At 33.6% G+C, this 23420-nt stretch overlaps 1 protein-coding gene across 1 annotated transcript in view; it reads right to left on the bottom strand.

Moving 5' to 3' along the window:
* DNAH8 (dynein axonemal heavy chain 8) overlaps positions 1 to 23420 on the bottom strand; it is a 131169-nt gene that overhangs the window by 57696 nt on the left and 50053 nt on the right. Inside the window, exons 36-53 of the mRNA XM_035323204.1 lie at positions 21478 to 21718; positions 20395 to 20594; positions 19888 to 20041; positions 19623 to 19786; positions 18521 to 18623; positions 17811 to 17915; positions 17363 to 17524; positions 15171 to 15395; positions 14316 to 14488; positions 12399 to 12577; positions 11651 to 11838; positions 8916 to 9002; positions 8702 to 8809; positions 7725 to 7859; positions 5758 to 5919; positions 4078 to 4324; positions 1807 to 2048; positions 1587 to 1727 (exon numbers count right to left, since the gene is read on the bottom strand). Coding sequence (XP_035179095.1) covers positions 1587 to 1727; positions 1807 to 2048; positions 4078 to 4324; positions 5758 to 5919; positions 7725 to 7859; positions 8702 to 8809; positions 8916 to 9002; positions 11651 to 11838; positions 12399 to 12577; positions 14316 to 14488; positions 15171 to 15395; positions 17363 to 17524; positions 17811 to 17915; positions 18521 to 18623; positions 19623 to 19786; positions 19888 to 20041; positions 20395 to 20594; positions 21478 to 21718 — 3016 coding nt within the window. The remainder of the gene's footprint in view (positions 1 to 1586; positions 1728 to 1806; positions 2049 to 4077; positions 4325 to 5757; positions 5920 to 7724; positions 7860 to 8701; positions 8810 to 8915; positions 9003 to 11650; positions 11839 to 12398; positions 12578 to 14315; positions 14489 to 15170; positions 15396 to 17362; positions 17525 to 17810; positions 17916 to 18520; positions 18624 to 19622; positions 19787 to 19887; positions 20042 to 20394; positions 20595 to 21477; positions 21719 to 23420) is intronic.

Here is a 23420-nt window from a genome sequence, read left to right as displayed (position 1 = left end):
GATATCCCTAAACAAAAACTACATGAACCTTCTGTCAATGTAATGAGGTGGGCCAGAGGAAGGTGAACAGTCAAAATGCAAATATAAAAGTAAAAACAGCAGAAAAAAAATATCTAGAATCAACAGTAGACTATATATAGTTAGAAAATCAAAGACAGTGGAAATTACAAGAAGGAAGGCAACAGTGGAAGGCAATTTTTACATAATACTATTATAAGGTAATTATACTGTTATTGGGGCAAACAAATGAAAAACACCTTTAATAGTGAGTGCTAACAAACAACAGATAATCGGGTACATGTGTATGAGTGGGTGAACATTCAAAACTTAACGTCTGAACTCTCAGGTACAAGTCCGCTATCTGCAACTGATCTGGGATGTAGTTTTTGATAACACCTTGGCTAAACAAAAGTGGAATATCCTGAATCCTGCAATTAATAAAAAGATATGAGGTAGACACACCACTCAGGAGGCTGATCAGGTACAGTGCTTCTTAGACCATTTATGGGAAAAGTGGGACCTTGAAATCTGAGGAAGAAGAGCTGGTAGGAGGAAAAAAAAAAAAAAAAGTTCCCAAAGAAGTAGTCTTGGAAAAAAGGGAGCACAGAAAGAAGGAACTTAAGATCATGGTTGGAGGAAAGAACTTGGAAGTGGGGGAAGATCCTGTAGAGATCAGAGAGAAAAACCTGAATAATGCCAAAGGACCTTTGTCAAATAATGCCTGATCCTGGTAGCTGCAAGTGGCTGCTCAGGACAGAACTAAAGAGACTTTTTGCCGGAGCCTCCGACACCAAGAGCAAAATCCCTGCTGGGAAGAGGGAAGAACACTGGAGGGGGGAAGCAAGTGAGTGTCTGAATGTGTAAAGTTATCAAGTAGTGTAAAAGGTCTGATCTCACTAGATCTTAGGTAAGCACCAGCATGGAGATCTGGTGTGGGTTATTTACTGTCAGACTTGGGACAGAAACTAGAGATTTGCATCTGATTCATAAACATGCAGCTGATTCATAAACAGATCAGCTGGAGACATGCGGTATTAGGACTTGCAATCTTGCAAGATCTGCCAAGCAAATAATTTTTATTAATAATAAAACACTGATTTGATCCCACTCAAGGAAGAATTGCAATTTATAGGAAGGGAGAAGCAAAAATTATTATGCTGAACTTAGAAACATTGACTGACAGAATCATGGCTACTACATCTGGATAAAAAGATAATTAGAATTATTCTCTGCTGTCTCTGCTGACAGTACCAGTAGGGTTAGTCTGACCCTTACAGCAATATGTTTGGTATTTAAAGAACGGGAATGAGACCACAAACTTAAAAAACACATACTTCAGAAAACCTTCTAAAGCTTGCAAATTCCAGTCAACAGAAGACTAGCCTCTATAGAAAGCAATAAGGAGAAGTAAGTTTATTTTGCACATCCCTAACAGTTCCTCTTGTATTCCCTAAGAAGCTAATACTGAGGTTGTGGTTTCCTATGTCAGAAACAATCTTTTCAAATGAAATTTTATTGTTATCAAATGCTCATTTTGCTGTTTTTCCACACTCAATTCATACAGACTTACACAGTATCTGTTTTACCTGCATAATGTAGTTACATTCCAGAAGTTCCATTTTGGGATTAAGGTTTAGTTTCATATACGTATATGCTGGTTCAAATATTCTATCATACAAACTTTGTAAAACTTCAGCTTCTTGAGGAGACCGTTTTTTCAGCCATGCCTGAAAAACATCCACATTACTCTTCTGTATAAATATATAACAAGGTAAAGTTAGGATTAGCCAGCAATGATAATCTTACTTGCAATATTGGTCTCCAGCTGAGGGCAGAGGAACTGATATAGACCATACCCATTCGAGAAACTGTGGCTGGAGAGGCATTCTCAATGTTGTGGACTTCGAATAACAGCTTACATGTAGGGGACATAGGAATTCGATCTCCATTTGCTAGAGTGAGGGTCTTGTTATCATCCAAAACTGAATTTAGATTCTCAATCCAGATTGCATCTACAGGACCATCTAAAACCAGAAACACATTTTCACCTGGAAAAAAAAAAAAAAAAAAAAAAAAAGGAAATACATGGTTCATATCCTCATGCTCAAAGAACATGAAAAGATGCCTCAGAACTTAAATAATTTATAAAAATAAATTTTGCCTACTGTAAATTCTGATGTCTCCACACATACTCATTACTATATGAGTTGAACACCCAGTTAAGATGTCATTTTTGAAAGAAGCAAACAAGGGCTTTATTATATCTTTATAATGTACATCTGTGTGAGATTACCTTTTCTGGCTGCTGGACACCCAGCCAACCACTTTCTCACTCTATCTCCTCAACAGGACAAGGGGAGAAAATAAGATGAAAATGCTCATGAGTTGAGGTAAAGATAGAGATCACTTGCCAACTACCATCATGAAAAATAGATTTGACTTGGGGAAAATTAATTTATAAAATTACTATTTATAGAAAGGATATTAAGATACTTGAATGCATCTAGAGGAGGACAACGAAGCTGTTAGAAAGGACAGAAGATAGGTCATATGAGGAAGGGCTGAGGACACTTTGGTTTGGAAAAAAGAAGGCTCAGAGGCAACCTCATTGCTCTTTACAACATCCTGAGGAAGGGAAATGGAGAGAGAGGTGTCAGTCTCTTCTCCCTGGGAACTAATGACAGGATGTTTAGGAATGGCACAGAGCTGTGCTAGGGGAGGTTCAGACTGGACATTAGGAAAAATTTCTTTACCATGAGGGTGCTCAAGCACCGGAACAGGCTTCCTAGTGAGGTGGTTGATGCCCATACCTGTCAGTGTTCAGAGGCATTTGAATAATGCCTTTAATAAAATGTTTTAGCTTCTGTTTAGCCCTGAATTGGTCAGGCAGTGAGACTCAGTCCTTCTAGGTCCCTTTTAGATGAACTATTCTAATTCTAATTTATTGCCAATTAATATAGAATTAGATGATAAGAAAGACAAAACAAACAAACAAACAAACAAAGCTTTCCCTCCAACCCTCCACCCCCCTTTCTAGTCCATGCTCAACTTTACTCCTTCCTTCCCAACCCATCTAACTCTTCTTCTTTCCTCCACCACTACCCCAAGCAGCATATGTGATATGGATAATGGGGGTTGTGATCAGTTCATAACAGTTCCTCTCTGCCACTTCTTCCTCCTCACGCTTTCACCCTGTTCCAGTGGGGATCCTTCCCATGGATCCTACTTGTTCTTCAAGAAAATTTGCTCCTGCATGTGTCATCTCCACAGGCTGCAGTCCTTCAGGGTAAGCCTGCTCCAACATGGGTTCTCCATGGGCTGCAGTTCCTTCAGAGCATATCCACCTGCAGTGTACTCTGGCATGGTCCTCTCCATTGGGCTGCAGGGAATATCTGCTCTGGTATCTGGAGCACCTCCTCTCCCTCCTTCACCAACCTTAGTGCTCAAAGGATCATTTCTCTTACTTTTTCTTCCTCACAGCCTGAGCAGTGTTTTGCCCTTTCTTAAATACGTTACCACAGAGACACCACCATTTTCACTGATAGGCCCAACCATGTCCTTTTCCAGATAAAACTGGCCATGTCCAGCACAGTACAGTCCCTGGCTTCTTCTCATATAGGTCAGCCCTGCAGATCCCCTGCTACTAAAACCATGCGATGTAAACCCCTTTCAACAACAAAGACCAAAAACCAAACAGTACAACATTTCCATTTTAAGAAAAGAACCTCCTTTTGAGAAGGTTCCCTAGAGGAATTCCCTTTCTTTAAGGTCTTTTCCAACCTTAATGATTCTATGATTCTGTAAGTAAATCTTCACCGTATTTTATCAGCCTCCAAGTAGCACATCTGCATTATAGAACTAGAGTGGCAAGGAAACAGTTGTTACATAAATATAATACTGAAACAATATTTTTTAAAAACTCTTGCCCTTTCTTGAGAAGTGAATTGTAACATCGACTATGTTCCCTGTAGTTGTTTTCAGGAAAGGACTTAGCAACATCTGCAAATTCAAGATTCTTTTTTCAATATGTCATTCAAGAAGTATTTTTATGACACCCCACACAAAGTATTTACATACCCTTTTTAGCTTTCAGGGTTTTCCTCCACAGTGTAGAAAATATTCCATCTGTCCAATCATTAGTTGCAGCATCTAGTTTTCCAAACATCTGAGGAGCTGTTATAGCTTTGGGATTCATTCGCATTTCTCTATGAGGTTGTCCACATTCTGTCATTGCTCTCATTAATATGGTTATGACCATTGTTTTTCCAGATCCACTAGGTCCAAGTGTCATCAATCCATGACGTACTAGAGAAGTTTCGTACAACTATTAAAAATCAAAATATTTTGAGAAATAAGCTTTTCGAAGATTTTGGCTTGCATTTAATATGTTTGATAGTTAGTGATTATAAATATATTACACATAGAACATTATGTGCTCAGAACTGAAACCAGATTATCTCTGTTGATTTGAAGTGTTTTGTGGAATTGTCCTAATATTTAAAGCACCAAGTTTACTATGAAGCAGTTTATCAAACTAAATCTTGCCTAACCTATTCAAATCAACTCAACATATTTTTTTAACAGATTTTAAAAAGGATTTTCTGTATTAATCAAAAGGAAAAAAATGAATAGTATAAAAACATTTAACACACAAATAACTAAGCAGTGAAGTACTAAAACCTCTTGAGTGTATAAAATAAACATAAGCACAGCACTTCCTGGAGGTTTTTGTATGTGAAGGCTGTACAGCCTATGAACAAACCCAGCACTTCAAGGCCTTCCTATTAAGTAACTACATACCCATTGATCAGCAATATGCCATAAGATTAACCCACACTAAACAAAAAATTACCGTTATCCAAAATCATAGTCTAACTATTAAATCATTAGTTTATTGAAAATAATGTCTTATAAATATTTCTAAATCAAAATAATTAATTTTTCGGAATACCTTAACAATCTTATGTCTTCTGGTTCTTACATTTTACAGCAACTCCTGCATGCTCACTTGCATACTTAGCCTTGTCATAGCTTTAAATAAGGTTGTCATAGCATATACTAAGACTGTCTGAGTCCTCTATGCATACTTGATCACTTTTAACCCAATACGGCTAAGATGAATGATTACCCAACAAGAATATAGGTTCTTTCTCACATAAGGTTTGAGTCTTTTTTCCTATAATGTCTGCTCAAACCCATCATGAAGACCATCCTTCATTACAGAAACGTATTTAAGTCATGAATACACACCTCTTTTTTTCTTTGCCCTATGATAGGTCTTTTAGCTCTCATTCCCTGTGTAGCAGAAGTTGTGCCCAGGCTTTGTTTATTGTCACTATTTTTTTCTGCCTCGGCCTTCAAAAAGCCTCGAACTATTATTACGCCCTACCATCCCTACTCCAGCCTAAGAAACTCATGTTTAGAGAGCCATTTAGGTGCTTTGTTTCTGCATTCATATAACTTAGATGCGCTACCATATCTAGGAAAGGCTAGGTTAACAGCATGCTTTAACATTTATTTTTTTCTGAATAATGTAAAGAAGTAATAATAATAACAAAAAAAAAGATCCTTAGATTAGTATTCCTTAGTGTGGTCTACACACAACCTTTATTTTATTCCAGTTTGTGTATATATATATATATATATTAGCAGCACAGGTCCTTGAATGAGACAGAGATTTAACCATTAAAATGGTGTTCTGACTTGCTGACTTCTGTTTATTAAAAAGATTTTAGGAAAAAAAAAAAAAAGTTTTACTTGAACAAGCTTAAGATTCCATGGTGGATGGTTAATCAGTCCTGTCTCTTCAATCTGATTAGCTACTGCAGCCTGTAGCTCCGTATATGTACTACTGTCCAACTGCAACCCCGGAAATAGATCATTGATAAGACTGAGAAACAAGGGCTCATCTTCATCTATCTGGAAAGAAAAAAAAACAACAAACTTCTCAAACCAAAATCCAAAATTAATCTCTACTGTAAAATAATAAACAGTAAGAACACATTTTCTAAATACAAATGCCTATGTTCATAAATGCATATTGCCAACAGGACAGGTCAATAAGGTGATAGCATTTTGATATTGTCATGCATGCCATGAGAGAAATAAATTCAAAACTGAAAGAAATTTCCCACTGAATACACACTGAATCAATCTGTAAAATCCCTCAACAGTCACAGCATATATTGGACAGAATATCCTATCTGGAAAGAAACCTTCCCATAACTTCCTTTTCGAGGCCTTAAATTGTTTTTCTCCCAGCATTACCAAGCACTTCACCAGAAGCAAACTCCCTGAAGTCCAAAAAGCATAAAATAGATTTAGTCTGTACCTGAGCAAAAAATGCTAAATTTGCCAAGGCATTTCCGCTACCACTAAATTCAATACCTCTGCAAAAGAACCATAAAAATACTAGGGTTATGTGCTTTCAATTCCTACAACAAATAACACTTCATTCAATGTAAATGCCCTTATGGTAACTATATTGGTGGAACTAAACAAGCCCCTGTCTACCCAAAAAACTCACACTATCACTGGAAAAAGAAAAAAAAAAAAAAAAAAGGAAAATAAATCAAAATGAAGCAAAATTCTACATTTAAAACATTCACTACATCTATGATTTTCGAATCTTAATACTTATAGGACACCTCCAAAAACCTTTTAAAGATGTGTTAAAAGTAGAATTCTTCCACCTGCTGGATATCAAACCCACAAATTTGATGCATACATTGGATTTATGACACACTAGAATCTCTGCTCCCTAGTCATCTCCATGTTCAGTACATACACTTTTCCCCCTTCCATATAATATTGTCTTCAATTTAAAGGCATACAGGCAGCAACTTCTTTTGCTTTTTTTTTTTGTACAGAGTCTAACTGATACTTATCTACTGACACTACAATCGTTCCCAAGTTTTATTTAGCTTTGAAGCACGCTGCTTCTACACTAACCTTGAACAAAATCGTGTGTACATACAGACCTGTTTTTTTCTACATTTTTCAGCTGTTCTAGCAGAAGATATTGTCTCTACATACAAAAATTGTTGTCTTGCCTATTTATTTTTTTTTAAAGTTATTATGGCTACAACATTTCCACAAAAATACCACCCATGATTTTAGACACGTGGCAACATTTATTAAATATATCCCCAAGGTGTACTCACTGAGCACCTCAGTGAATAGCATGCACACACACTATTCTTTTGTCTATATATTAACTCTGTTCTTACTTTCTATTGCTTTTACAGTAATTGATAAAGCAAAACCTGATTGAAACAGACTGACAATTAACTAGAAATCTTTGGCACATGATTGTTATGCATGTGCTAACTGGACTGAACACTACATACTTCATTACTTGAGGACTTGCATTACTGGCAACTGTATAAACATGCATTGTTGAGGAGACATACTTTAAAAGATTAATTTAGTTCACATTCAAATCATTCAGTTTATTTATAGTACAGTAATCAGTCTGTACACAAGTCAGTATGTAAAATATCATACCCACAGCTAAAACGCTATTAACCTGTTTGAACATTTGCACCCTAACCACTCTATTAAAGTTTAATAAACATCCACTAGCATTTAATTATAATATGTTTATCACTTTTCAGTTTTTAAAAGAAAGGGGTGTTTTAGCTTTTTTTTCCCTCAACTTCTACAAAGAGTTACTAGTAGTCTTGCCTATAATACGGTGCTAAAATCTCAGGCTAGGTTCTTACCAGCTTAGAAAGATTCATATCTCTTAGCCCTCTCATAACAATACTTAATTCACTTTCATTTGGTCTGGCCCTCTTTTGAGATCCAAGAGTCCTAAGTACTGAAAGGATATTCCTCAGACCAAAGTCATAATGAACCTAGAAGAGGGTGAAGAAAAAGGGTTATGCATTAGTAATGAGTTCTACAGCTTTATTTCGGTATATCAAACCTTGCTTTAGTAACCAGCTTGTATAGTGTAGTTACCCTGCCTGAAAAAGGTAGCTAACACAGGAATTGTTGTTGAGGAATTATTCTATTAAAATAAATAAAGGACAATAACATTATTTTCAGGAAGGGAAGGAGTGTGTTTAAGTTTTCTACTTCAAATTTCATTGACTTCATCATTTACAAACCCATATAGCAAGTATTTTTTAGCTCTTTGTAGCAGTGTTCTCAAAAAAAAAAAAAAAAAAACAACAAAAACAAACAAACAAACAAAAAAAACCCACCAATAGTTCCATTCCAGATTGGGTCTTTCCAACTGAGGAAACTTAAACTCAGGACCTCAGATGAAAGTTCTGTGCCCTGCAGAGCAGCACGGCGACATAAATCGAACTTGAGACATTCCTCCTGCAGTTTCCAAACTCTGAATACTTTCTCTAGACTTCACTAATTTACAGAAACCTGACATCACCAGGTTAATTTTCCCTCACTGCCACGTTTAGGCCCAGAATTTCATACATATGCAACTAAAAGCGAACATTTTTAACAATTAGATAAAATGTGTATCACATACATGAATTAACATGGTTATTTGTTCACAAATTTTAATAGAAAGATGTATGAATGATATTTTTATTACTTCAATATTTTTTTAGAAGCATAAAAGTGATTCTTTGGAAACAACCTGCACAAACCAAAACTGAAGCAGGTGTTTTATGTAAAAACCATTTACATATACATATACAAAAACAAAGAGGAACAGAATGCATAACATTACCTGCTTAGTGAGCTGCTCCTCACAAAGTTTATAAAGAACAAAGAATTTCTGAGACAATGTCACATTTTCAATAAATCCATAACTTGCAAGCTTAACTCTTATAATTATCTGAAATAAAAATATATATATATTTTAGAAATTATTTTTTCTGAAGATAGATAACAAAAGAGTCAAATAAAAACATTTTTTCTTCCATTTCACTCATTAATTGTACCTGTCTATCTGGAACCATCATTGAAACGGTTCTAAACTGAATTTTTAGATTTTCTGGCAGTTCTTGACGTCCAGCATATCCAGGATTCTATATAAGAAGACATGCTGCATTATTATTTACAATAGTCAAAATAGCATTCTTCTTACTGTTCAAGAACAGTAAATTTATGCACAAATGCCTGGATCTATTCAGTTAATACCCTTGTCATACTAAACTTAACTGAACTATGAATTAAATACCTTATGCATAATGGTGTTATAACTGCAAATGCAAGCCAGCAAACATAATTTTAAAATTTTATGGAATAAAATCTACTTGGTTGATTGCTTCTATTGTATTTGCAGAACATACACTGACCTCTCAGTAGCAAGGTAAATCTAATAAAATAATAGTTCATAAAGAAAACAGTAACTACTCTACACAGAAATTTCTGGTAACTGAAGAATAAATACTCGCTTGACTGACACTGGTCAAACCTTAGGCATTCAGGGAAGAGGAAGTTCTATACATTATGCAGAAGAGGCAGGTCTTCCGACATGTTAAAGATTCAATGACTAGCAAGAGCCAAGAGAAAAGAATAACAAGTAGTCTACAATGAAGAAATATAAGGGTGTTCTCTCCTATATTCCATGCACAATTCAAAATTTCAAGACAACTAAAAACTACAGAATGTTTTTGATATTAGGTTTTTTAGTGGCATTGAAAGACAACTGAGTTAAAATTACAGTTTAATTGGCATTAATGCATTTTCCCAAAATTCACAGAAGAACAGCATCTTGTCTTTTTTTTTTTTTTTTTTTTTAAACTGAAAGTGAAGAGGAAAAAAAAAAGTCTTTTGGCTCTCCAAGGAAAATAATTGTTTCATTTTGACAGGAAAATTGAACTAACTGCAATGAACGATGAGTGAGTTTAATGTTTAAAGTCTCAAGTTTTGCAGGTTTGCCTGTCAGATAAATTCAACTTTTCTTAGTTCAGATAACATATCCATATTCTCATAGATATGGCTTATGAAAAACAGGCAAAACTAGTGTTATGTAAACAGAGATACCTCAACACTACCACAAACCAGATATTTAAAGAAAAGGAACTTTTCGTATACCAGTATCCTGAAAATTTTTTAGGGATATTTAAAAATTAATTTATTATTAATAATATTTTTATTAATAATATATTTTATTAACACTATATTTTATTATTAATTTATTATTAATAATAAAATTTAATAAAATTTTTTTAGGGATATGGTTTAGTGGGGACTGTTAGTGTTAGGTCAGAGGTTGGACTTGATGATCTTGAGGTCTCTTCCAACCTAGAAAATTCTGTGATTCTGTGATATTTCTTGTGTCTAAAGTTTATTTTTAAAAAACAGACTTTCACTGAATGTTTAATTGTGAGTGAATCCATCTGCTTAAGAATCCCATAAGAAACTGTAATGCTTTTAGTGATAGAACTGATTTTAATAATAATTCAAGAATATGCAGAGAATATTTTATAACAGCAGTAAAAATAACACATTCATCAAAATTAAAACATGAAAACTTCACAAAAAAGTCATATGAAACACAGTGTCAATGACTAGGAAATTCTGACTAATAGAGGTTTTCCTGAACCTTGCTGCAAACATGAGGAATACCTCTAACAAACATAAAACAGGTGACATTTACAAAATTAGAAGTGACCAATCTATTTATGGCCTCCTCAGCTATTATTCTGTACTTGAACATGCAAATGAGTATTTTAATTTCCATCTGCCTTGGCATTAGGAAAACATACATTTGAAAATTCCCTGCCTATGAAATTACAGGAATTGGTCCTGCAAAGCCTCAGGAGTCCTGTGACAACATGACAGAATATCCTGAAAGTTCATCTAAATCCAGGAGTTTGTGTTTCAGCCTTGGAGTAATGGTTGATAACTGCCTGTCTAAAATTCTATATACTGCCTTGCATGTCTTTTTTTTTTTTTTTTTTTTTCTCTGCAGATTATCCATTGAGATGTAGAACCTATCTTTGATGGATATATACTGCAAGAATTTTTCACAAGCTGTTGTTATAAGAAAGGGAACAATGTATCTCATAAATGCCACCCAGAATGCAGGACACGGTACTGTCATAAGGCCTGTGCTAAATCCAGGATTGACACACAGACCAGAATGGACACCTCTACCACAGAAGGCCAAAACTGGACATCCAGCATCCTGTATCAGCAAATGAAAGGGTCTGATAATTTTTTGCATAGGTTTTGAAAAGACCTGTTGTCACCACAGTACAAGGGGAGTAGTTTATTCCAGAATCATTGTACTTATGCTCTGTAAATCAGCTTTAGAATTCTTATTATTTATGCATATAAAGTGCCCGTTAGACAAGACATATCTCCTTGAAAAATCTTTCCTGTATCTCCAGGCTTAATTGAAGGTCTTATTTTTTTTCCTCTACAGTAGCTCTCTTACTAATACTGTTAAATCTTTTCATTTACAGAGAATTTGTGAAGTCTGGCCAAACTTTTAGATACACTACGTAATGAATTGCAATACAGTAGTGGGGAAGTAATGCACTGAACCTTAGGAATAATCAAAGTAAAAATTAAGGTAAGCAATACAAGTTCTGGTAATTCAGTCTAATTCTACAGCAACAGCTTCACCTAATTCATAAAAAAAAAAAGTTATTTTCACCTTGTCATGTAATTAACTTGTATATGGCTTAATTTGTTACTTCTAGGGAATTATTTCTACATTTACCATTGTTAGGAAAATTCCAAACTCTGGATTTAAATCTACACAGTCTCCATCCGAAAAAATGAATTGCTTTTTCCTTTCTTTTCTTGCTGTTAGGATAATATAAATTTGTTGTGCTGCTACTGACAAGACAGGCAACTCAATTCGGTTGAATTCATCAAAACATCCCCAAGATCCAGACTGTGCAAGGCCTAAAATAGGGACAGAAAAATTGTTACCTCTTTTTTCTTCATGCTTATTTCAGATATCTGAACTACATGTCCTCTTTTTTTTTTTCCAATTAATTAATTTTATTGGCCTTTTATAGGCCAAATAATTAATTTTATTGGCCTATCATCTTCCAATCCACCTATTTTCATATCTATATTCAAACTGAATTAATATTAGTTGATTTCTAAAAAACGGTTGGTAGTGAATCAAAATCAGAAAAAATCTTTTGAAAACTTGGGGTATTCAGCAGATCTTTGGTATTGATCTTTCCATGAACGGAGCCTTTTATTCTAAAGTAGCAATTCAATTCTCTTGCAAAAAGCAATACTGTTCATCTAAAAAAAAAAATCAAATATAATTGACACACAATTTCAAAAGACTAGCCCTAAAATGTTACATTACAAAATCTTTTTAAAAAAAAAAATAAATAAAAAAATTCAGGTTTTTACTTTCAAGGGGGATACATGCTTAGAAATACACTATTTTAGACACTTTTATGACACTATTACTTCCTTGTTATGACAATCCTATGAAATCTTACCTTTGAAAATCCTACCCAAACCTCTGAAGTCCATTTGGTCAGAGCAGTTAAAGACTACTACATATTTTCCCAGAGCCTTTCCCATGTCTTTTGTCGTTTCCGTTTTACCAGTTCCAGCTGGTCCTGCTGGAGCTCCTCCCATGTTCATTCCCAAAGCCTGAGCTAAAGTTATATAGCACCTATAAATGTTAAATCATATTGATTTATTAAATCATATATATGTTTATACATATATATGTATATGCAAACATTAAAAAAAAAAGCTCTGTGCTATATTCAGTTCCATCGATTTCACTGAGTTCAGGAAGATCAGAGTGGTAAAAGTCATGAAACACAGCACTTAAACATCACATATACAACCAAGAAGTATTTATCTGGTCTTTATCTAGTTCATTAAAAACGGTGAATATTCAATAAGTTAACACATTAATGCACACCACAAAGGAATTTAACTTTTTGAAGCTATAATAAATAGATTATGTTGTTGAATGGTGCTACTTCATCATATTTGGCAGTATCTTAATCTTTATACAATTCATTACGTTATGTTACATTTGTCTAAATCATGAAGTGTAAAAGAACAAGTCTATATGACCCCTGCCATAATTATGGATAAAAATTTTAAAAGACTTTTTTTTTTTTTTTTTTTAATTGGGGGGTGTAGTCTTAAAGAGTCTAGATTGCTGTTTAGTTGTGTGTGTGATCCTTAGCTATGATTTTCAGTCACAGTAAGTCACAGCAGAGTAATGCTCAAGGAATTAAAATGACAAATTTTCTGTACAAATGAGGTGGTATCTTCACTGTCAAATCAACCCTAAATACTCATATTTGAGTGCATTTCTAACAAATGTATTTTTGTCTTTTGTCTATCAGCAATAGAGTAGAAAATAGACTTTAATAACTAACTAGCTGATATGATTTAGCTTGAATCACTGCAATATATTACACTAAATTTGCACTGTAAGGACCTTGATGTTTTCTGTGTGATTCTATTAACTAATAGGAAACATAAGTGAATGAAGGTTTTACTTCTCTGGGTCTACTGGGATCAAGCCAAATGTGAGGGTAGAATTTATCTTTTTGCATAAAAAAAATACTTGATTGTTGGGTGCAGTATGGTCTACAGAAATGGACTGAGCTTTCACAATGGCAGTCCTACATCTTTTGGAGAAATAAATATGTTCCAAAAAGCTGTACAGACCCATATTACACATAATAGCAAGGTGAATAATGGTATTGTGGAAGTTATCGTTGCTTCTTGAGGGGATCTTTTTGCAAGTGAAGTATCTTTTGGCTATTTAGTTTCTCATTTGGCCAAAAGTAATATCTCAAGAATGGAAAACATGGAGGAAGAATTTTAACAAAACAAAAAATAAAGTTAATCCACATTTATTTGAAACAAAATTTATGGTTGTTGTTTGATTGCCTGGTTACAGAGGGAGAATAGCAAGCACACTCAGCAGGGACTTTGTCAACATCTAGATTCTTACAGATAAATTTAAAATGTTTTCTGGTACTAATAAGAAGACAGTCAGTGATTGGTTGTCTTAGATTTTCAGACATTGGTAGTAACAAAACCCTTATAGAATCCTTTGTTACAGAGATTGAAATATTTGACTTAATCTTATCTTCAGAATAGAAACACTGCAAAAATATAATCTACCATATAATCTTAAAATTATTCAGTTCTGTTACTAAATCTTTTAAAACTATGAAGTGATAAAACTCTTCTAGGAATGACCAGGTGAGATGTAATAATTAGTGAGATTATGTAAGAAAGACTTTCATCGATGACCTAGCCCACACAGGACTTAATTCAGAATGATTCTCTTTGAAGATATTATGTTAAATAAACACTATAAAGATATATATATATATATATATAAAGTATTTATGACGTATAGCTGTGTTTCTAACCTGTCTGTAAGAGGCGTTATAACCAGACGATCAGTGCAACCCAGGAATTCATTTTGGTAAATAAAATCTACATCTGTAATACATACAAAGACTTGATCGAAATCCTCCTTGAAATAAAATCTAGACTGCTTTAACCATTCAAAATCAGTTGGTGATTTGATGTGCATTTTTACCTTAAAAGAAAGGAAACAAATACATATAACTTAATATTCATGTTTATTATCTTTGATAGCTAGGATAAAATCCTAATTTGCATGAGAATAATGAGTGATTACTCAAAGTTCCTAAGAAGTAAACTGAAGTAGATATAAGTCTTGCATAATACTTATAGATGTATATTAAGCCGATTAACAAATGTCCCAATCATATAAACTGTTCATAATAACGTCTATGTTATCAAATACAGCTTAAATTGCTTTCGTAGCGCAGCTAACCTGCCAAGTGAAATTAGCAAATATTCTATGAACTCATCAAACACATTGGAACAAAGGGCACGATGCAGGAAAGATCTGATGGAGGCATGGAAGCTGCACAGGAAGTAGTAGGCTTGTGCCATCAGCAGTAAAAATACATGAAGGATGTAGTGTTGAGGGATAGCATTCTTCACTGAAAAAAGAAGTGAAGAATAGACTGAAGAATAGAAGTGAAGAATTTAGACTCTAACAATTTATTAGAGTCTAAAAAGTTCAAGGAAAGGATGGGCATAATCTGTTGATTTTAGTAGGTTTGTCTTCTGTGTATGCCCCTCAGGAACCACAAAGACAACCCCAAAGAGAAGGAGCAGGACAGACAAAGAAAAAATTAGGTGTTATGGAAGATACTGCTTATTGTCTTAAATCAAAATCTGTACTTTACCAAGTCATCAAAAATATCACGTTGATGTACATGAATGGTAATAAGTGTTTCAAATTTCACTCTGTCAAACTTGGAAAGATCATGCGTGGTCTGGCTAATCAACATATTCAAAATCTCTAGAAATCTCCCATTGGTCACTTGCATTATTTTTCTGTCCTCTTTAGCATTCTGTAGAGCTTCTTCTGAATCACGTGTCCACAACATTTGAATTCCCAGTAATCCAACCTACAAATTTATTATGTGAATGATTACAAAAGAATCACTTGTTAAACACTAGATTTATTCTAAATGCCTGGATATAATGGGAACAAAAAGTTACCACAAAAGTCCCAAATTATCACTTGCTTCCATCATGATAATATCTCACCATAATACTGTGCCTGAATTAGTTGTCTTTGTTGTAGGATTGGAAAATCCTTAGAAAACATATTAAAAACTTTTATGAAAAATTGCCACACACAAATACAAACGAAGTACAATCCTCAGTTTCACTTAAAAATCCTTACTGTAATCCAGCATCAGAAACAAACATATTCAACTGTAGGGAGAAGTCCTGCTGGAAATCTTCCACTGCCAGTTCACAGCTAATTAGAGCATTAAAAAATGTGTGTGTTTTGTACTGAACACGGGATGCATTGCTATATTGCTAACATGCTCTCATGATTAGAGCACATTGAACTGGAAGGTATTTTGGTTTCAAATTAATTTAGAGAGTTACAAAACATTGAGTATAAACTAGAGCCTCAGATTTAGATTTACATCAGACACATCCATGACAAAACATGATAGATGAGAACTATATCAATACCTTTCTTTCACACATTGTTACATTCACAATGCACCAAGACCTAAAAAGTTGACTCATCCACTCTTTCTTTTTTGTCTCCCTATACCTGTAACGAGTTCATAGCTAATTCCTGCTACAAAATCTCTGTATCTCATCATTTTAAAATCATTTGGCTATCATCAGTAGAGTCTAAATTACTTTATTTTAGAATGACAACTCAGTTAAAGAAAAAAATATATTTGGATGTGACTTTTTCATGCTGCCTATAACAGAAGCATCTGGGACAGTAAGAAGGGAATTTGAAGGAAAGAAAATATTTGCAAATATTTTGCCTAATTTCTTCTCTATCCTATAACAAAGCATTTCTTTCTCTGTACTTTATATTTCTTGACAGAAGACCATTTTCTTATTTTTCTTCCTTCTGTCCACTGTTTTAACGCAAATAATTATTTCAATATGAACACATTCGGATTGGGAAATAAGATCCCAATTATTAACATTACTTTTCAGATGGTAGTAAAGCCACTTCAAAATGTCTGACATGCAAACAACGCAGACAGTCTTTATTTTTTAAAGAAAAGTAATAGACTTTTAAAATAAATACCGCTAAGGCAAGACATAATTATATCATAAATACAGCTTAACTATATCATAAATACAGCTAATAAATAATAATAAATACAGCATAATTGTATCATAAATACAGCTTTACAATAATTTTGTTCAATATCTAAATGTCCTCAACATTTTTTTTAATTAGCAATGTACTGGCCAGTTTTAATATTTGCATACATTCTATTAAACTGTTATGCCCACTGCTATAATGATAAACAAATGACTGGGTCAGAATTTGGGAAGGCTGGGAAACAATTCATTATTTGTTAATTAAATTTATGAACAACCAGTAACATGGAGAAGTGTCTAGGCAAACTAGAATATTTCAAAATAGGCTTCTACTAGTAGTACATTATCCTAATGACAAATACATGAATTATGAAGTAAAACTCATAAATCATCATGAGATTATAAATCATCATGACATGAGATAATCATAATCATAGCTCTTGCAAGCATAAATTTCGAAAAATCTATCTGCACATGAAATTTTCATTGCATATCGAAGACGTTCAATATCCATTGCAGAAAATACAAGCTCTATTTCACATTTTCCAGGAGTAGACAAAATTACTTTAAAGTGTGTTACGAGAAAAATACCATGCTACACATAGGGCACCAAAACTGAGGTAATTACGGATTGCCTGCTACTGAGTAGTTTTATATCTTTGTTTCCTCTATGGAAACTTCCTCATATATCAACTCCTCAGCCTATATGCTGTTTATATCCCATCTCCCTGGACACACAGCCCAGACTGCACACACAATAATCCACATTCTGTATTCTCACCTGTGCTGGGAAGTGATTGAGAAAATTCAGCAAATTATATCCTGTGTCAGTAATTTGGTAATATGCTGCCCTAATTACACCATGCAATGAAATCTGCTGCACACGCAATAAATCCTGCAACCAAAGTTCTACTGGTCCTTTTGCAATCACTGGAGTATCCAACTGAAAAATTAATGAAAGCAAAAGGCAGAAAATAGGACATAGTTAAACTTCTGTTCAACACCATTAGTTAGTAAGTAATTGCTAATTTTATATGCACAATTACAGATTTAATTTCTACAAACACTGTAGAAAAATATTTAATGAAGACAATTTTATTATAAATGAACATTTCAATCATCAGTGTAATTAACAATAATTCAACTTAATGTATACTTATCTGTTCAATAACAGAATGAGTTATCTATTAACAAAATTTCTGGGGGGGGGGGGGGCGGGGAAGTATTACTGGTATTTTTTCTCCTTCTCTTGATATGACTGCCAGTATACGATCATAATCCTTTGCATGAAATTCTACTTCATTTATATTGTCAGAAATGGAAGGAAGATGTGGCTGTAAGGAAAATTAAAATGTCAAAGTAAATATATAATGGTAGCAAACAATAAGAAAAAAACTCAAGTAAGATTATCTTGTGAAGGTTTGTCTGAACCTATGGATGAGCTTCAGGCCATCTAAAGTTAAAAATTACAGAAATGCTTGTGTAGGATTATATCTCCATCTGCTGGTGGATTTTAATGTTTGTTAATTCTCTTTTGTTTTGCATTTTCCAGAGGCAATCTAGCAGAACAGAGGCCAGTTGTTAGGTCAACTATTTATCTCAACCCTCAGTTACAATCTAGACTGTTGTACTGACTTAGCACTACATAAATCAGCAGTTTCAGAGGTTCCCTTTTGTTAGTTTAGCAATGAAAGGAACCTTCATTAAATCATGTGATGGGATCATATTTTAGTGTCCTGGATTCTGAAAATTGCTTTTAAGTTACATATTTTTGTTTTCATTTCATATTTTGTTAAATACTAAAGAGCAAGAAACAAAAACGACAACAAATCTCCAAAGACTGCAAGAAGAAAATGTTAATGTTTTCATTCATTGAGTGTTTTTAAATATTTTAATTTTCTTTTTGTTCTAAGTGGAAAAAAAATCACTAAGGCTGTACCTGTATTGTATGAGAATCACTTGCTTGTCCAAGAATTTCAAGAAGTACAGGATCAGAAACAAAAAAAAATCTAGGAAACAGTAGTCTCTTCTTCTCTAAATATCTTTAAAATTGAACAAGATTTCCATTAGAATATTATGTCTTTTTTTTTTTTCTCCATAAGAGTAGAAGTAAAACTGAAATATTTATATTTCATTTTCTATAGCTTTAATTAAAAAAAAAAAAAAAGACTTGGACAGATGCTAAAGTAAATCTCAACTGTGAACATTTTAAGAAGATATGCAAGGGAAGTTTTGAATAGGATTTTTTTTTTTTTTAAAGAGTATCAAATGTTAACATTTTTCACAGTGACAGAACATTACCTGCTTGTACACACAAAGAATACTTGCTCACCAGCAATGCTACTTCCTTAGTATCTCCCTACAGATTACCATCCTTTGATGCAAATGATCTTGCACAATTGAATTAAGAAACATGCCAAATGTTGGAATGATGGACATTGGAATCAACTTCCCCACCACAAAGAATTCTTGAAACACAGTTACAAGAATTTCTGTGCTATTTTATGTTTGTTTAAATATTTGCTTTTTTCTTTTTAAATGAATGTGCAGACAATTAGCAGATTGTAAACAATGAGCAGAAATTGTCTGCTTACCTTAAAGTCATTTCAGACTGCTGAATCTATGTCTGAAACTGAAAATTTAGTATCTGATTTTATCTTAAAACAACAACAACAACACTAAAACTGCCATAAAGCCTTCCTGCCTTCCCTTTCAAGAATTATCAATACAAATTCCCATTCAGGAGAGATTATCTTCACCAGTTACTCATGCGGTTTTGAAGAAACCTGATTACAGAAAGTTCGGATTACTTCTATTGCTAGACACTGAACGATACAAATTAGAAGTAAGCAGAAACTGTGTAGTTATAATCTAGATAAAGTAGATTCACTCTTCAGATTTGCTCTGAGAAACATTTTAAATATTTAGTTTGTAACTGAAGTGAGACTATTTAGTATAAACTATTTACAAAATAACAATACATTACATATATATATATATATATATATATACACACACATATAAATGTATAAAATTCATACCCTGCAAGTGATTTCTGACATACTTCCAACTGCTCGTGTAAGTGAGGTAGAAGTTGCTCCATAGTCTCATCTCCAACACAGCAAGTAATAACATTTGGGTTTTCATGAGCTCGTTGCATTATTCTTACCCATGATTTGTCAATATTCTGAAAACGCTTTGCTTCCTATATATAATAGAAACATAAGTGCTTTCACATCATCATCCGTTGAAAAGCATTACACAGATAGCAATTAATACATAATAGGCAAATACCTATAAGCTTACCTGGGGTAACTGTTTTGCAATATCTCCGCCTACAAAAACAGCTTCAAGATAAACCCAGAGGTTCTGCACAAGCAGCCATTCTTCAATTATGTCTGTAGAGCCGCTTAGTTTAGAAATCCAACTCTGAATATCTTTTTTAAATGGTGCATTGTATCTAAAATAAAGGAAGAGAAACAGAAATTATTTAATCTTTTAAAAAAAATAATAAAAAGCCATTATAAAATAAGAAGATAAAATAAAACAGTGAAAAAAACATACTTGTTTAACTTGGAGAGCAAGAAGAATCCCCTGAAAAGTTTCTACCAACTGGATTATATTTAAATCTATTGAGACAACAGGTTGCATGAAATTCTGCCACTTGAAGAAGTTTTTAAATCAGAAATTTTAGCTTTTATTCTTTTTTTCATTACATTCTATTCAGACTTACTGCTAATTTAGTCTAATAATAGTAGAGTTACTACCTCAGTGTGTTACTGAAAATACCATACAAACTAGTTTTAAAAGTACCTATTGCTCAGTAAAGAGCCAAGAATCATTAAACTGTCCTCCATCAAAGTTATAATTTCTAATGATTCCACTCCCTTTAGCAGTAGCTCTCCTCTCCCTTTGAATGATGAGAAGCTCAAAAATTGTTTTCCCCAACTGTCAGCTATTTGAGATAATTTGGCTTCTATATCCTTTTCCTTTGTAGCAGATATACATATATCCTGCAAAGAAATAACAATTTTTTTAGAATCTATGTTCTTCATAAATTAAACCCTTCCTTATATTATACATCTAGTAATGGTCTATTTAAAACCAAGCTATGAATTTTTATAAGATAGTAGAGCTGTGTCACAAATGCAGAAATCGCAGTACTATTTTTACTGAAATCTCACTAAAATTAAATTTATAGATAACTGAAAAATACTCCATTGGAAATGCATTAGTATTCCATTTCTGTGGCTTCATGTTTTATTATTTCTGCACAATAAGATTTCTGAATCATTATTTCAATATGTTTTTGGGTAATGACAGACTCATTTTCATAGGAACTCTTAATCCAATCACATTTCAGTTTATTGAATCATAGAATCTCAGATTAGGCTACCTTGGAAAGGATCTCTGAAGTTCATCAAGTCCGACATCAAAAATAAATCAAAGTATGAATATAATGATATAATTTGTATGTGTATTTCATATAATCACAGAATGGTTTGGGTTGGAAGGGACCTTAAAGACCATCTAATTCCACCCCACTGCCATGGGCCAGGACACCTCCCACCAGACCAGGCTGCCTAAAGCCCCATCCAGCCTGGCCTTGAACACCTCCAGGGATGGGGCATCCACAGGTTCTCTGGGCAACCAGTGCCAGTGCCTCACTACCCTAAGAGTAAAGAACTTCTTCCCAATATCTAATCTAAACCTATCCATTTTTAGTTTAAAGCCATCCCCGCTTGTCCTATCACTACACTCCCTGAAAGAGTCCCTCCCCAGCTTTCCTGTAGGAAATATAATTAAAGAATCAGACAAACATTTTATAAATAATAATTTATAATATTTTTGTTGATAATATAAAATGAATGAGGAAGAAAAAATGCATGTACCTACCTCAATATCATCTTTATTTTCAAGAATTGGTGCTTCCATGATGTTTCGAAGGCAAAAAGTATCAGATTCTATATCAAATTGATGTCCTGTTGTTTCAGCTATACGATTCCAGTGTCTTTGCTTCATTGCTTTGTCAGTCATCATTTCCAACAAAGGACAAGACTCACTGAAATCATCAATTTTTTTCTTGAGATCTAAAAATGCTTGCCAGGTTTGGAGTCCTTTAGGTAGCCTACGACACCTGCAGTTGAGTTAAAATGATGCAGTAGTAAATGTCCTTGTCAAAATAGGAAATTTTAAAAACATTCTAAAAAGAGATAATGAAATATGAAATAGCTACTATTGAGGTCAACATTTTATATGTAGAATTGTGTCAAATTAGGCTATCTTTTTAGGAAAAACTCAAAAACCTTCTTAACAAAACACAGCATTTAACATTTTTAACTTCTGATGCATTCTTTGCAAATAAACAGAAATATTGCAGTTTGCATTAAAACATATGCTCATTAGCTGCTTATCATCACAAACTTTTATTGACCAAAAAACAAAGCCAAATTAGTTAACTTCACATATGTAAGCCTTGCACAAATACAGTATTTACTTCAATACAAGTTAATACATGACACACATTATCATATCAATTCAGAGACAATTCATGGAAATTAGAAAGATATAAACACTTTCTTTTCTCATTTTGGTTAGTGGTCCTGAAAGTATTAGCAAGGAAAATGAAAACTAAATACTTCTAATGGGGGAAAGAAAACAACAACAACAGCCATCACCAGTTAAATGAATAAACATCTCTTTGATCCCACTTTCACAGAGCTTACCTACTAGGAATTAAGCAGAAGTCAACCCACCACAGGAATCTGCTAATGTAAATAATCTTCTATAATCAGTTATGATACAGCATTCTGTATCTGGTTTAGAGCTATGTTGGAGCTCTCTGGCCAGTCAGTACATTCATGCACATTGTTTAGCTGCCTGGATGCTGTCAAACAATGTTGAACAGCTGCCTGATTTTCCTCGAGTGAAGTATTTTGTGTCCATTTTTGCACTTTTGTGAGATTTTGACTTTTATATAATGAAAAAAATAATATTCAAGAACACAGAAAGATTCAGGAGCATAGACTTGGGCAGGCAGTAAAATCACAGATCACATTTCTCCTTATGAAACCAGACAAAGCATATTTTATCATTTGCTCTGTTTTCAGCCTTTCTTTTCATTCATTAATAAAGGGTTAATATCAGTTTCAGTTATTTGGGGCACAGGAATCAGCTATGGCAAAGATGCACATTTTGAATAATATGCTGCAGGTTCCGAAGCTGTGAGCTTTATTATCTTTACTGAGTCCTATAAGTCAGAAGATGTCATTTTACACAGTGACAATATACTGTAGATTAGGTGTCTGTCAACAGTTTGCTTCTTTGAGTGCCTCTTAATCTCTGAAATTCTAACAGTATATGTAACCTCAAAATTGGGAAAAACAAAACAAAACAAGAAAAAAAAAAAACATTTGGCACATATTTCCTTGAAAAATTATCAGTTCACATTTAATGTTTCCCACTTAGAGATTCAGAATTAATTAGAGATTAGAGATTCATTCCAACTCAGGGTATTCTATGACTCTGTGAAATATTGTAAAATACTCAGAAATGTTATCATTGTATCCAGCACTTTAAGTCAATAGGCTAATCCTCCTAGTTGATTAACTTCCCTTTTACAAACAAACTTTCAGCTTAACACCTTGGTTGGTTTAGGTAAGGAGATCAACACTTCAACTCATCATATGCTATTCTGTTATCAAAACTACAGGTAAAAGACCGGTTAACTAAAAGTGTAGTGTTATCTCGCTCTTTCTTGAAGAACCTGATCACATTATGATAAACCTTATTCATAGAAGTTTTGTATTTAAATATATCAAATAGCTTCACTAAAGTCA

This window comes from Oxyura jamaicensis, chromosome 3, assembly GCF_011077185.1.
Source record: "Oxyura jamaicensis isolate SHBP4307 breed ruddy duck chromosome 3, BPBGC_Ojam_1.0, whole genome shotgun sequence".
In the NCBI taxonomy this organism is placed as follows: Eukaryota; Metazoa; Chordata; class Aves; order Anseriformes; family Anatidae; genus Oxyura; species Oxyura jamaicensis.
The sequence above is the reverse complement of the archived record's forward strand: the minus strand, read 5'-3'. Positions and strand labels throughout refer to the sequence as shown.